Source organism: Rhinopithecus roxellana, chromosome 18 (assembly GCF_007565055.1).
Source record: "Rhinopithecus roxellana isolate Shanxi Qingling chromosome 18, ASM756505v1, whole genome shotgun sequence".
NCBI classification, from domain to species: Eukaryota; Metazoa; Chordata; class Mammalia; order Primates; family Cercopithecidae; genus Rhinopithecus; species Rhinopithecus roxellana.
In genome coordinates, this window is record NC_044566.1 from 94,530,810 (window position 1) to 94,544,322 (window position 13,513).

The window sequence follows — 13,513 nt, forward strand, 5'->3', positions numbered from 1 at the left end:
TCTCTCTCGGCCTCTCCCCTTTCGGTTTCCTTCTTGGGTTGGCTGGAAACTTCACCCAGACACCGAAGCAGCTCTGCCCGGCCTTTTGGCACAGGCCACCGGCCGAGGCCCCGCGGGGCGCTCTCCCTCCCCAGTTGCCCCTGGACCCCGACCCTGCCCTCGGGGGCTCGCCCGGAGCCCGTTTCCCCAGGGACCGCCGGGGCGGAGTGGGCTGGCTGGCGTGAAGAGGAGGCCGCGGCCCAGGCTCTCCCCGGCGCCGGCCCGGTGGGCGCACGGCCAGCCTCCGGCCCCGACGCGGTCCCTCCCGGCGCCCGCCCCAGCCGAGGCCCCCTCCCGGCCCAGCCGCCCGCCCGCGGGGGCGTGGGAGCGCCGCGGGAGCAGCTGGGACCCGGGCCGGGCCGGCAGGCGGCGGCGGCGGCTGCGGCCTAGGGCTCCCGCGCGGCCACCGGCCTCTCCCCTCCCCCTCCCGGAAGCGCGGGGCGGGGTCCCCGGCCGGGCCGTGGGGGCGGGCGCGGGGGCCGGGCCGGGGCGGGACGCGCTCGGCGCTCGCGGGCTCGGCGGGCTGTGCGCGCCCACTCCCGCTCCAGCGGCCAGCGCGCGCGGGCCCAGGCCGCCCGGCTCCAGCCCAGCGGCGGCGGCGGCGGCGGCGGCAGTTCGCGCGAGGCCCCGCGCCCCCAGCAGCTCCTCCCCGGCGCCGTGCATGGAGACGCGGCCCGCCACCCGCAGCTGAGCCCCCGCCGCCCGGCCGGGAACCGCCGGGGCTGGGGTGGCCTCGGGCTCCGGCCGGCCCCGCCGCCCGAGGGTTGCGCGCGGCCCGCGGGCCTCGCCGCCCCGCGCGGATCGCCGCGGGCCGGCCGTCCCGTGCCAGGAAGTAGCCGTCCTGAGCGCCATGGCTCACTCCCCGGTGCAGTCGGGCCTGCCCGGCATGCAGGTAGGCGGGCGCGGGCCGCGGGGCCGGGATGCGCGACCGGGGCGGAAGCGGCAACTTGGCAGTATCCACACGGCGCCCCCCCTACGCCCAGCTGGCCGGGGTCGGGCCAGAGCCTGGCTCCCCGCGCGCCCAGCTCGGCCGGGGGTCCGAGTCCGAGCCTCCGACGTCCCTGCCGGCTCTGGCGACCGAGGTCTCAGGCGTGTGCGTGCAAGAGCCGTAGGGAGCGCGGCCTGGGTCCGGATGTGGGGGTGCGGGCGCCTCGTCTTACGCGCTCCCCTCGCTCCAACACTTCTCCGGAGCTGCAGGCCCTGGGTGGCCCTCTCCCCGGGAGAAGTGAGGTGGAGTGATGCCCTTGGAGGCCCCCGCCGGGTCCCGGGGCCCTGCGTGCGGGCCGGGTTGGCGGCGGCCCCCAGGACGCGCCCCCCAGGCTCGTCCCCCACCCCCGGGCGGGCGGGCGGGAGACCTGGGCAGGGCGGGGACGGGGAGCGCGCCTGGACTCGTCCGGGCCCGAGCGGAGTAGGCAGGGCGGAGTGGAGGAAGGTGTAACCGCGAGTTCCACTTGGAGTGGCTTTGCCTGGAGCCCCCGTGCACTTGCGGTCCGGGGGGAAGTGCGAGCTGCAAACCTGCTGGAAGGAGGAATCCCTCGGACAGCCGCGCACCGGGGTCCCGGGCGCGGCCTGGCCCCGGGACCCTGGACTTTCACTTTGAGACTTGGTTGCATTTACAGGAGTTCTTCGCCCAGTAAACCTCTCCTTCGGTACTTGGTGACATCTTGGCCTACCAGTGACTTTTTGGGGGATGGGGGAGGAGTTGAATTTCAAATTTACATGTATAAGTTAAAGGATTTTTGTTGTTGTTGTTTTTGTTGCCGTTGGGGACTGCTTTTATCCCTTTCAAAAACAAAACCACCGTCCTTGGGTAACTCTTGTAAAGTTTGTAGGCGCAGAAATGGTGGCAAAATGTTTAGGATTGAAATCTTAGGATACAATTAGGGTATGTCATGAAAGTTTGCTCTCCCAGTCTAGCTGAGTGAACATTAAGTTTTGGAAGAAAACCAAAAGCATCCAAGTAGATTACCGGTTGGTTTATAGATACCAACAGGCTCCTTCCCTGTGTCTTGAGGGCTGAGAAGCACAGTGCCCAGACCTGGGACTGCCTCTGGAGTCTGCCCGCCTTTTCCAGTGAGATCATCCCTCTCCCTTCTTTTTTTGAAACCATAAAAAGAAAACTGGATTTCACTGTTCACGTTTGAATTCTGGAAAAATAAGAACTCAAAGTTACCTTTTTAATGGCAGCTAGAATTTTACTCCAACTGTGTGTGTGTGTGTATGTATGTATGTATATATTTAAGCAGTATATATATGTGTGTATATAAATGTTTAAGCAGTAATTAAATATATATATTTAAGCAGTAACAGTATCTAAAGAGTGACTGGGAAGATGCTTGAAGAATATTCTTTTGTCGAGTCTCGTTTAAGGAGCATTGAATTTAGCATGCATTCAAAACCTAAACTTCTGCTGACTGCTGGGTAACAATCAGATGTGGTTTCTTGGTATTTCCTAAAGCCGCTTTGGTATGAATTTAGAGGTGTGTAGGTCAGAGTGAACTGGGTGAAAAAACGAATTTCTTACCAGTCGAGCAAGAAGGACTCTTGTAATGATTTAAAAAAAAAACTTTTATCAATATTTCCTTTAGGTTGACATTTATACCATGTGCATCAGGTTGGAGTCTAGCACAAATGCCTCACTTGCTAAGTTAATTGGCCTTTGTGGATAGCCAATCAGTTTGAAAAGGTACTAAAGCCCCTTTGGCTGGTGCTGTGAAGTCAGTATCAGATGGTTACCAGGTGATATCTAGTATCTCACCTTTTCATTTTTTGTCCTTTTTTTTTTGAGTGGATCAGAATTCTTAAATCTTGGGAAAAGAGGATACATTTCCTTAATAACTTTGCCTCTCAACTGTTATGTATCTGTTAGATTGTGTTACATGGGAACTGTTTTTGTTTTCTCAGTATAAAAGATGGTAAGTGTTTCTTAGGAGAAAAGATGATCAGGTTTTTAGCTGTTACAGTTTTACAGTTTTAGAGGTAGGAAAGTTGGCTTCTGCCAGTCATTCCTGTACCTAAGTACATCTACAGACTGTATGGTAACAGTGTATCATTCGGGGAAGAACATTCTTTTCTCCTTCCCCACCCCCCAAAAGAAAAACAACAAGTGGCCGGGCGCGGTGGCTCAAGCCTGTAATCCCAGCACTTTGGGAGGCCGAGACGGGCAGATCACGAGGTCAGGAGATCGAGACCATCCTGGCTAACACGGTGAAACCCCGTCTCTACTAAAAATACAAAAAACTAGCCGGGTGAGGTGGCGGGCGCCTGTAGTCCCAGCTACTCGGGAGGTTGAGGCAGGAGAATGGCGTAAACCCGGGAGGCGGAGCTTGCAGTGAGCTGAGATCTGGCCACTGCACTCCAGCCCGGGTGACACAGCAAGACTCCGCCTAAAAAAAAAAATAAAAATAAAAAAATAAAGAAAAACAACAAGCACATTTATTTTCTACTTCAAATTAGCAGTTGCTACTGGCCTAGGAGGCTTCCCTAAGAGTTGTTGCTGAAGATTCAATTAAAAGCACACCCGCTTTCGACTGTTGTCTGCTAAATGGGAGGAGAGAAGTCCATATCTCTTCTATGGCTTGCCGTGATAGGCCTCATAGCCCTCCCTTTTTCTTGTCTCCTGACCAGGGCTTATAAGGAGTTGGCTTAGAAAGACAGCAGAGTCTGTAATCCCAGCACTTTGAGAGGCCGAAGCGGGCGGATCATGAGGTCAGGAGATTGAGACCATGCTTGCTAACAAGGTGAAACCCCGTTTCTACTAAAAATCAAAAAAATTAGCTGGGCATGGTGGCACAGGCCTGTAGTCCCAGCTACTCGAGAGGCTGAAGCAGGAGAATCGCTTGAACCCGGAGGTTGCATTGAGCTGAGATCGTGCCGTTGAACCTCAGCCTGGGTGAGAGAGCCAGACTCCATCTCAAAAAAAAAAAAAAAAAAAAAAAAGCAGAGTGAATTTAGGCCTAGGCAAGGATGCTTGAAAAATAACAACCATGTAAGTATAAACACCATTTTTCCGTGTTTTGCAAATCATTTTTATGCCTCTTGATTCTTACTGGTACCGTTTGAGATGTAGACATTATACCATTTTGTAGATGTAGAGACCAAGGTGAGATCATATATGGCAGATTTGTTATTGGATCATATATGGCAGATTTGTTATTGGAAACTACTGCTCCTCCTGCTCCCACTCACCATGCAGTGTGACTGTTGTATGGTTACTTTTACAAACATTAAAGTTTATCACATTGCCAGTTGGATTGGCCAAATAAACTAGAAACAGGAGGCCGATTTTTTAATTCGATCAGCAGCCCTTATTGAACTTCCATCTGCCAGATCCTAGGGGAGGGATAGAAAGTGGTAGATCTGAATGAGGTTACCACTTTAAGTAAATGTTTAATGAAAGTTGCTGAAGCCTTTCCTTTTTTTCTCCTAAACCCCAGTTTTATATTTCAGTAGGGGAAAAAAATAGACATCATAAACTGAATGAATGTAGTGACGACAAGTAAACATAAAGAAAGCAGGCTGATCTGTGACTATAAGTACTCCATCTTTCATTGAGCATTTCTTGTTTCACTCAATTGAGGTTAAAAGGAAAGCTTCGGATGGAGGCAGGAACGCCAATCGGCTTTGAGTTCGCAGAAATGTGATTTAAAAATGAGATTTCGATTTGCACATTTCTGTTACCAAATTTTATCAGTCACTTTTCAACTTTTCTGGACCGTGACCCATGTAAGAAATAAATTTTACATCAGGATAAAAAACAAGTTTCAGGAGACAGCACTAATCCTTACTACGGGTTGAATATCCCTCATCCAGAATGCTTGGGACCACAAGTGTTTCGAAGTTTGGAATATTTGCATTATATACTTGTGAACATCCGAAATCAGAAGTGCTCCAATGAGCATTTCCTTTGAGTCATGTTGGCGCTCAAAAAGTTTCATATTTTGGAGCATTTTGGATCAGGGATGCTCAGCTTGTGCTTGTGATGTGCTGTTGTGGTACATTTAAAAAAAGAGCTGGTTGCAACACTAGATTGATTTCACAGCCCACCTGTTCCTGACCCACAGTTTGAAAAATACTGAATTATATACGTCACATGTATTGCAAATTGCAGGGCCTGGTTAATTTACCGTGTTTCGAAGTTGTAAGTTTAACACAGTTTCGTATTTGAAAACTCAGATAATTTAGAGGAATAGCTTAAAAACCTGAAGTTTCTCCTTGTTAACATCATCCTGTCCCCCTCGTTCCCCTTCTGTTTTTCTTGCTGCTTGGATAAATAGACCTTTGCTGAGAATGCCCCTTGCATCGGGGTCGTGAGACGGGTGTCTAATGGCCGGTTTGGGAACATAGGGAGCTTTTCTCAAGTGCTCTGCTCACCCTAGGGAAGCCTGTGCACTCTGGGAGTCTGGGAAATGAAGGCAAACACAGGACAGCTGCATTTAATTGTGGCTTAAGTGCTCTTGTACTTTTTTTTTTCTTGTTAGTGTCACATTTCCACAGGTCCTTTTCCATTCCTTCCTTGGGAGATGCCTGCCCAGTTACCCTGTTACCATCTGCACCCTGGGGGAAGGTTGGTGTGTCACTGGGTGTGGAGAGTCAGGACTTCTGAGACGTGGGTTCCGAGAGCACCTCAGGGACTTGCTGAACTGTGGAGTGTGCTGTGGTGATTGACAGCATTGGACTGGGGAACCTGCAGAGTATGGTGCCCCGAGCTGTGGGAGGCAGAGTTCAGAGCCTCAGTCCATCCTGTTTTCAAGAGGTCGGCTGCCTGCCTTGGGGCAGTGGGGTGCCCGTAGACCTGGGGGAGGCCTTGGATCTGTAGACAGCAGGAAGTATGGCACATTTTTGAGCAGATGATCTCCTGTGGGGCTCCTGCTTTCTCAGGTGTGAGGAGTGCTGGGTGCCCCTTTAGAAGGCATTGCAGCACTTCAGGGAAGGGGAAGTCCAGGGATGCGAGTGGGGGGCCCAGGTGTCAGTAGGACAGCCTAGGTGGATTTTTTTTACTGTTCACTCAGCTTGGTGACTTGAACTCTCAGTGAATATTTTATAGTGTTTCATTACTCCCTTTGCTCTGTGATCCTTTTTGCTGATCAATGCTAAAGAGTAATAAGGAAAGTACTCAGTTACTGTTAGTTACTGTTTTGTTACTGTTAGTTGTCTATGTGAGTGTCAAAAAACAAACCTATTTTCACTACTGGGTGTTCCAAAGTGTAACAATGGTAAGAATTTGTTATGCTTGAAAGTGTTCTTTTTTGAGGGGGAGGATGGTCACAAGGTTTTTTTAAATTAGAAAAACCGAAACTTTTGGAGGAGTCCAGTCTCGGATCTGGGAGTGAGTGTTCTTGATAGCATTTCACATAGAACCAAGTGAACTTCAAGTAGGAATTGGTCAGATTAGACTTTCTAGCATGCTAACGGAGCAGAGTGGCCCTGCGCTAAGCAGTGAATTCCCTCCCTCTTACTGACTTGGATGCTCTTCTTGGAGCTACGTTCTGATGCGTGTAGCTGAACTGCCTAATGTGGTGCAGGTTGAGGTTCATTTTCAGTTCAGTATTTTTCGAGGACCCTGGTGCAAGATGTAGGGTGAACAGTTACTGAGGGGAGAAGCCTGTCGGTGGTCACTGCTGCTTTCTGCTGTGCTTGTGCAGTTACACACACTCTAAAGCCGGAGTCCAGGCGTCCAGTGCTGTCCTGAGAAATGGGTCACTTAGCTCTTTATTTGGGTGATTATTCCCGGTGATTCAGAGCTGCCCTTGTGGCAGCTCCTTACCTGCAGGAAGTGGACCACACCCAGCCCACCTTTCTGTGGCTTTTTTTAATGCCTTAGCTCAGCTGATTATCATTAATGGAATCTTGTGGCTGGTGTGAGTGCAGGAAACAGAAGTTGCACTCTGTTATCCATGGCTCGCCACGTAGAATCAGCCGCTGTCGTCAGACTGGTTTGTAGCACTCATTTCCCATAATTATGTTTTTGCAGTGGAAATTATAAAAATCTCAGTGCCAAATGCTTTGAGAAAAGGAAAAAAAAAAAAAAAAAAAAAAAAAAAAAAAAAAACAAAAAAAAACCCTGCCTCCTGAGGTTGACTATGGAGTTTCTTAATCCTAAATGGCTCCCTGGTTTGCTCCTCAGTTTATTAGGGGAAATAAACTGAGATAGGCCTTTGCTTGGTACAAACTGTGAAACATCCCAAATTGGTGGTTGCCAGTCACTTTATGCGCACCCAGGGAACAACATTGTTGACTCTAGAGACCTTCCATTGTGTTTTTTGAGGGTTCTTCGTCAGCAAGAGAAACCTTTTCTGTTCTGCGCCCTATTGATATCTGAATACATTGTGGGAACATTTCAGGTTTTAAATTAATGCTTACCAAATACGTAGCTGGGGTTTATCTTCCTATTATTTTAAGTCTCTTCCTGTTTTTTTTTTTTTTTTTTTTTTTTTTTTTTTTTTTTTTTTTTTTGAGACGGAGTCTTGCTCTGTCGCCCGGGCTGGAGTGCAGTGGCCGGATCTCAGCTCACTGCAAGCTCCGCCTTCCGGGTTTACACCATTCTCCTGCCTCAGCCTCCCGAGTAGCTGGGACTACAGGCGCCAGCCACCTCGCCCGGCTAGCTTTTTTTTTTTTGTATTTTTTAGTAGAGACAGGGTTTCACCGTGTTAGCCAGGATGGTCTCGAACTCCTGACCTCATGATCCGCCCGTCTCGGCCTCCCAAAGTGCTGGGATTACAGGCTTGAGCCACCGCGCCCGGCCGTCTCTTCCTGTTTTTAAAGAGAATTTTAGGCTGTCAGGTTTGAAAGAACTGTTACAGGTGCACATCCTTTGTTTCATTTGTAATTACTTAGGATTTTGTTTAGTTTTTATTTAGGAATGTCTAATGGGTAGTTTTGTAAGGTTGGTTGGGAAAGATAGCAGCTGCTTCCACTTCCCTCTATTTCTTATTCCCTGAGGGCAGCCCCTTTGATCTCTCCTGGTTGATTTTTGTTTTTGTTACTCCTTAATTTATGAGGAACATCAAAAATTGGGCGCCGTGGCTCACGCCTGTAATCCCAGCACGTCGGGAGGCTGAGGCGGGTGGATCACTTGAAGTCAGGAGTTGAAGACCAGCTTGGCCAACATGGTGAAACTCCATCTCTACTAAAAATACAAAAAATTAGCTGGGTGTGGTGGCGGTCGCCTGTAATCCCAGCTACTTGGGAGACTGAGGCAGGAGAAGTCTTTGAACCTGGGAGGTGGAGGTTGCAGTGAACTGAAAGGGTGCCACTGCACTCTAGCCTGGGTGACAGAGTGAAACTCCATCTCAAAAAAAAAAAAAAAAAAATTGCTGCCTGTGTGTTTTTTTTTTTTTTTCTGGTTTCAGGTGTGGTCTATAGACTTTGGACCCTGTGGATGAGGATTTACTTCTCTTCTGCTTGCCTGTTTTCCTCACATGGACTCCCCTCTCTCTTCCAGCAGAGATGTTGGAATGTCAGTGAGGTCAGAATGCAGTGTGTACACTGATGGACTGCAGACTGATCCACAGCCCAGCCGTTATTACTCAGCCATCGTTACTGATCAGATCTCTTTTGGAATTCTTTTCTTTTGGTAATACTTAACAGCTCATGCATCCCAGCACTCTGCAATTATTGCAACCTTGTCTTAGGAAGTTCCAGTGGGCACCTGTGCCCTTCGTCCCCTGCATATCTTCTGTGCTTCTTTTTTTTTTTTTTTTTTTTGAGACGGAGTCTCGCTCTGTCGCCCTGCCTGGAGTGCAGTGGCCGGATCTCAGCTCACTGCAAGCTCCGCCTCCCGGGTTTACGCCATTCTCCTGCCTCAGCCTCCCGAGTAGCTGGGACTACAGGCGCCAGCCACCTCGCCCGGCTAGCTTTTTGTATTTTTTTTTTTTAGTAGAGACGGGGTTTCACCGTGTTAGCCAGGATGGTCTCGAACTCCTGACCTCGTGATTTGCCCGTCTCGGCCTCCCAAAGTGCTGGGATTACAGGCTGGAGCCACCGCGCCCGGCCCTTCTGTGCTTCTTGTGCCGCCCCCATCCTCTGGTCTTCCTTTGCCCTCATCCTCTGGGGTCCTTCTGCTGCTCTCTTGTGTTGAATATCTTTTTTTTTTTTTGTCTCGCCTGTCATTGTCTTTCTTGGCTTATGCAGGGTGTTGGTTGGGCATATAGTGCGCTATTTTCTGTGAACAGGCAACGTGGGAGACAGGCTTTTCAAAAATTTCTTTTTTCCTTCTTCCTAAGTTGATATTTTAGCATGGTATAAAATTGCAGGGTGGACATTCATTTCCTTCAGAATTTTATTTTATTTTATTTTATTTTATTTTTTGAAACGGAGTCTGGCTCTGTCGCCCAGGCTGGAGTGCAGTGGCCAGATCTCAGCTCACTGCAAGTTCCGCCTCCCGGGTTTACGCCATTCTCCTGCCTCCCGCCTCCCAAGTAGCTGGGACTACAGGCGCCCGCCTCGTCGCCCGGCTAGCTTTTTGTATTCTTTAGTAGAGACGGGGTTTCACCGTATTAGCCAGGATGGTCTCGATCTCCTGACCTTGTGATCCGCCCGTCTCGGCCTCCCAAAGTGCTGGGATTACAGGCTTGAGCCACTGCGCCCGGCTGTTTCCTTCAGAATTTTAAAGGTGTCTCTGCACTGTGTTTTAGCTTCCAGTGTTGCTGTTGAAGATGGAGGCCCCGCCAGCACCGGCTTCTGTGTGTGCAGGCTGTGCTGTTCTTCCTGGACCTAATGGGATCTGAACTTTTTCCTTGTGTTCTGAAGTTTCACAATTATGCGTCTTGGAGTGGGGCTGTTTTCGTTTCTCGTGACAAATACTTGGTTAGGCCCTTTCTGTTAAGTGACTCAGGTCTTTCTGTTGATTTTTTTCTTTGATTCCCCCCACCCCCTGTCCCCCTTCCATTTTCTGTGTTCTTTCTTTCTGAAAGTTTATTACTTGGGTAGTGAACCTTCTGGACCGGCCCTCAAATGTTCTTTTTTCTTTTTTGAGATGGAGTCTCGCTCTGTCACCCAGGCTGGAGTGCAATGGCGTGATCTCCATTCAATGCAACATCTGCCTCCGGGGTTCAAGCAATTCTCCTGCCTCAACCTCCCGAGTAGCTGGATTACAGGCGCCCACCACCATGCCTGGCTAATTTTTGTATTTTTTAGTAGAGATGTGGTTTCACCATGTTGGTTAGGCTGGTCTTGAACTCCTGACCTCAGGTGATCCACACGCCTCGGCCTCCCAAAGTGCTGGGATTACAGGTGTGAGGAACTGTGCCCGGCCTTCATTCCCTGTTTTTAAATATGCTGCCTCTGCTTCTGGCTGTGTCTGCTGCGGCCTGGTCCATATATCCTTAATTTTTCCTTCCTTTGCAGATAGTATATTTTCCATCATTTCCTTGACTTTGGGAGCCTGGCTGTGAGATGTGGGGCAAGCTGTCTGACTGTCTACCCACTTCCGTAGCTGACTTTGAGGCTCTGTCTGGTTCACTCGTTCCCACAGCAGAGGGACCTGGTGCGGTCATTCCTGAGAGCTGGGGGTCCAGCACTGTGAGTTAAGTTAGTTCTCTGCTGGCCAGGTGCAGTGGCTCACGCCTGTAATCCCAGCACTTTGGGAGGCCAAAGCAGGTGGATCATTTGAGGTCAGGATTTCAAGACCACCCTGGCCAACATGGTGAAACCCCTTCTCTACCAAAAACACAAAAATTAGCCGGGCATGGTGGTACACGCCTGTAATCCCAGCTGCTTGGCAGGCTGAGGCAGGAGAATTGCTTGAACCCGGGAGGTGAAAGTTACAATGAGCTGAGATGGTGCCATTGCACTCCAGCCTGGGTGACAGAGCAAGACTCCGCCTCCAAAAAAAAAAAAAAAAAATTCTCTGCTTTCTGCACCTCCAGTTTAGTGTTGTCTTCCTCTACTCCCCCCCACCCCCTCCTTTCTTTAAAAAAACAGAACCAAAAAAAACCCCTACCGACTTTCCAGCTTCTGAGATTTCATTGCAGTTGTCTTCTCTCCGTTTCAGGTATGTGGTGGTTTTTAGATTTATGATTTTAGTGGGATTTCAGGATTGACCCAGCTAGATGCAGCTCTCTGTGTGACCCCTCTCCCTCCAAATTGCAGTTCTTCAGTTTATAGGTGAAGAAATTCCAAGGGCCAGGACTGACTGCTGGGCCAGGGCAGCGGGCAAGATCTCGGAGCCTCTGTTGTCTTCATCATGAGATTGTGCCTCTTGTTTTCTCCTGCTGTAAATAAACAGCAGTATACATGTCTGCTTATTTTTCCATCTCTCTACTGGTCAGTGGCCTCCGCCTCCCCACCTTGAACTGAGAACATGCTCTTGTTTCTCTCATGTTTTTCGTGCTGAGATCCTGTGGACACAGAACCATGTCTGGGAGCGTCATAGGATCTCTCTGGAGAAACGCTTGCTTAAGTTTATGATGCTTTGGGGTTCCAACCCCCGGTCCAGAATTGAGTATATGCTTCTTGGCAGGACGGAGGTGGCATCAGTCTGGTCGTATGTTCCATGGTGGTCGGTGCAGGACTGGGTGGGGCACACGGGTGCCACAGATGCCGAATAGCCCGTCAGACGGCCCGGGTGCTATGTGGCTGTTCCAGTGGCCACGTGTTGGCAGATTGCATGTTGCAGAGTCAGTGGTGGACACAGAACCATGTCTGGGAGTGATGTCTGTGCGCTCGGGGCACCGCACAGCGCTGGCCATAAATCCATAGCATGTTAATGGATGGAGGACTTGAAGGGTGCGTATCTAAACAGGGAAAGCTCTTCTTTGGGGTATAGCCTTCAAGTGATTTCTTGCTTAAGGACAGAGTAATTTCTTGGGTAGAATTTTACAGCAATGAGCCATTGAGTAGAAATGAAAAACAGTCTGGAACTTGGAGACTGAGCCTTAGCCTGCAGTTATTTTAGGTATAGTTTCGTCGAACTTTGGAAACGTGTTCAATGTGGTGACTTCAAAGTTGTTAAACTGCCCTCTGAACTCCAGATAAAGAAAGGTACTGTTTGAGTATTCCTTTAGTATGTGTGATGCAGTTTCCTGGTACCATGTATTGCTTGAGAGGTAATTCACACGAAAAACCTGGTAGCACAAAGCCTCGCTTCTTCAGCAGTTCTGCAGTAGAGGTTTCCTCTCCCACCTGCTTCCCTGTTGCTTGCTGTGGGTAGATGGAAGGAGTTACTGAGCCTGTGGCGTGGCTGGATTTATGTCAGACTAGAAAATAAACATCTTTGGAATTTGGAAGCCTTGTAGGAAGGGGACTGCTTTGATTGAGTTTTCCTCAGGGAGGGTCAGGTCCCTTGGTGAACCCTCAGGGTCTCTGTTGAGCTAACGACTGTCAGAATAATTTTGCAGATGAGAAAACCGAGGCTTATGAAACCTGCCCAAGGCCTCGGCTAGAAAACAGCGTCACTGGGGCGGAAGCCCTGACTAGGAGGCCAGCATGTGTGTTCTTTTCCTTCCTCCTGACTGTGCGCTCCCTGGCATGTGAGATTCCCTGCACCACATCCCCAACACAGCTCTGCTTTCCTGACCATCACATTGTCCCTCCAGCCTCTGTGAAACCAGCTCAGTTCAGGGCTGTGAACAGGGGGTGTTTTGGGCATTTTTATTTCCTTTTTTTTTTTTTTTTAACCTTTAAAGAAGAGTGTGTTTATGTTTTGTTATTATTCTTTATTTTTTTTTTTTTTTGAGAAAAAAAAAATCTCCATTTTGTTGGGGGCAGGTCCTTCTCCCTTAGTCTGGCATGCTTCTGGCTGGCAGGGTGCCTGGCACAGCGGGGTGGGCAGCTGGTGGTGTGGGTCCTTGTGGTCCTGTGCCCGAGGGGCCAGGCCTTCTTGGTGGTGGTTGCATGAGAGGAGGTAGCTGGCCTTGGCCGCCACCCCCATGCCCACCGCCTGGTGCTGGAGCAGAGGGAGCCCTGGGCCTTCAGCCCACCAGGCTGGCACTGTGCTGTCTGCGCACTCCTCCTGATCGGGAAACTTGTTCCTGGATTATTTTTAACCGGCTTCCTGGAATTTAGGATTGTGGGTATGGGGGGCGGTGACTTGGACTTTCAGATGTTTTCCCTGTTCCTTTATCTCCATTCTCTGTAGTGAGGCTGAGCCCCACCTCCTTAGGGTGGGCATGGAGCTGCTGACTGACTTCTGTTCGTTGCCTTTCAGGTATTGGCCAGACTGTTGTTTGGATGGTGAAGAAGTAACTGAATAAGCACCCTCTAATCGAATATAATTTTTTTTTTGAGGTGGAGTCTCGCTGTCTGCCCAGACTGGAGTGCAATGGCATGATCTCGGCTCACTGCAATCTCCGCCTCCCGGGTGCAAGCGATTCTCCTGCCTCAACCTCCCAACTAGCTGGGATTGCAGGCACCCACCACCACGCCTGGCTAATTTTTATAGTTTTAGTAGAGACAGGGTTTTGTTTGCCCTGTTGGCCAGGCTGGTCTCAAACTCCTGACCTCAAGTGATCCACCTGCCTTGGCCTTCCAGAGT

At 50.0% G+C, this 13,513-nt stretch overlaps 1 protein-coding gene across 2 annotated transcripts in view; it reads left to right on the forward strand.

Annotated features, from left to right (window-relative positions):
• Positions 1 to 203: 203 nt before the first annotated feature.
• Positions 204 to 13,513, forward strand: part of STK24 (serine/threonine kinase 24) — a 139,290-nt gene continuing 125,980 nt past the window's right edge. For both annotated transcript variants that reach the window (XM_030922253.1, XM_030922252.1), the window contains exon 1: positions 204 to 931. In XM_030922253.1, the coding sequence (XP_030778113.1) occupies positions 890 to 931 (42 nt within the window). In that variant the 5' untranslated portion in view covers positions 204 to 889. The remainder of the gene's footprint in view (positions 932 to 13,513) is intronic.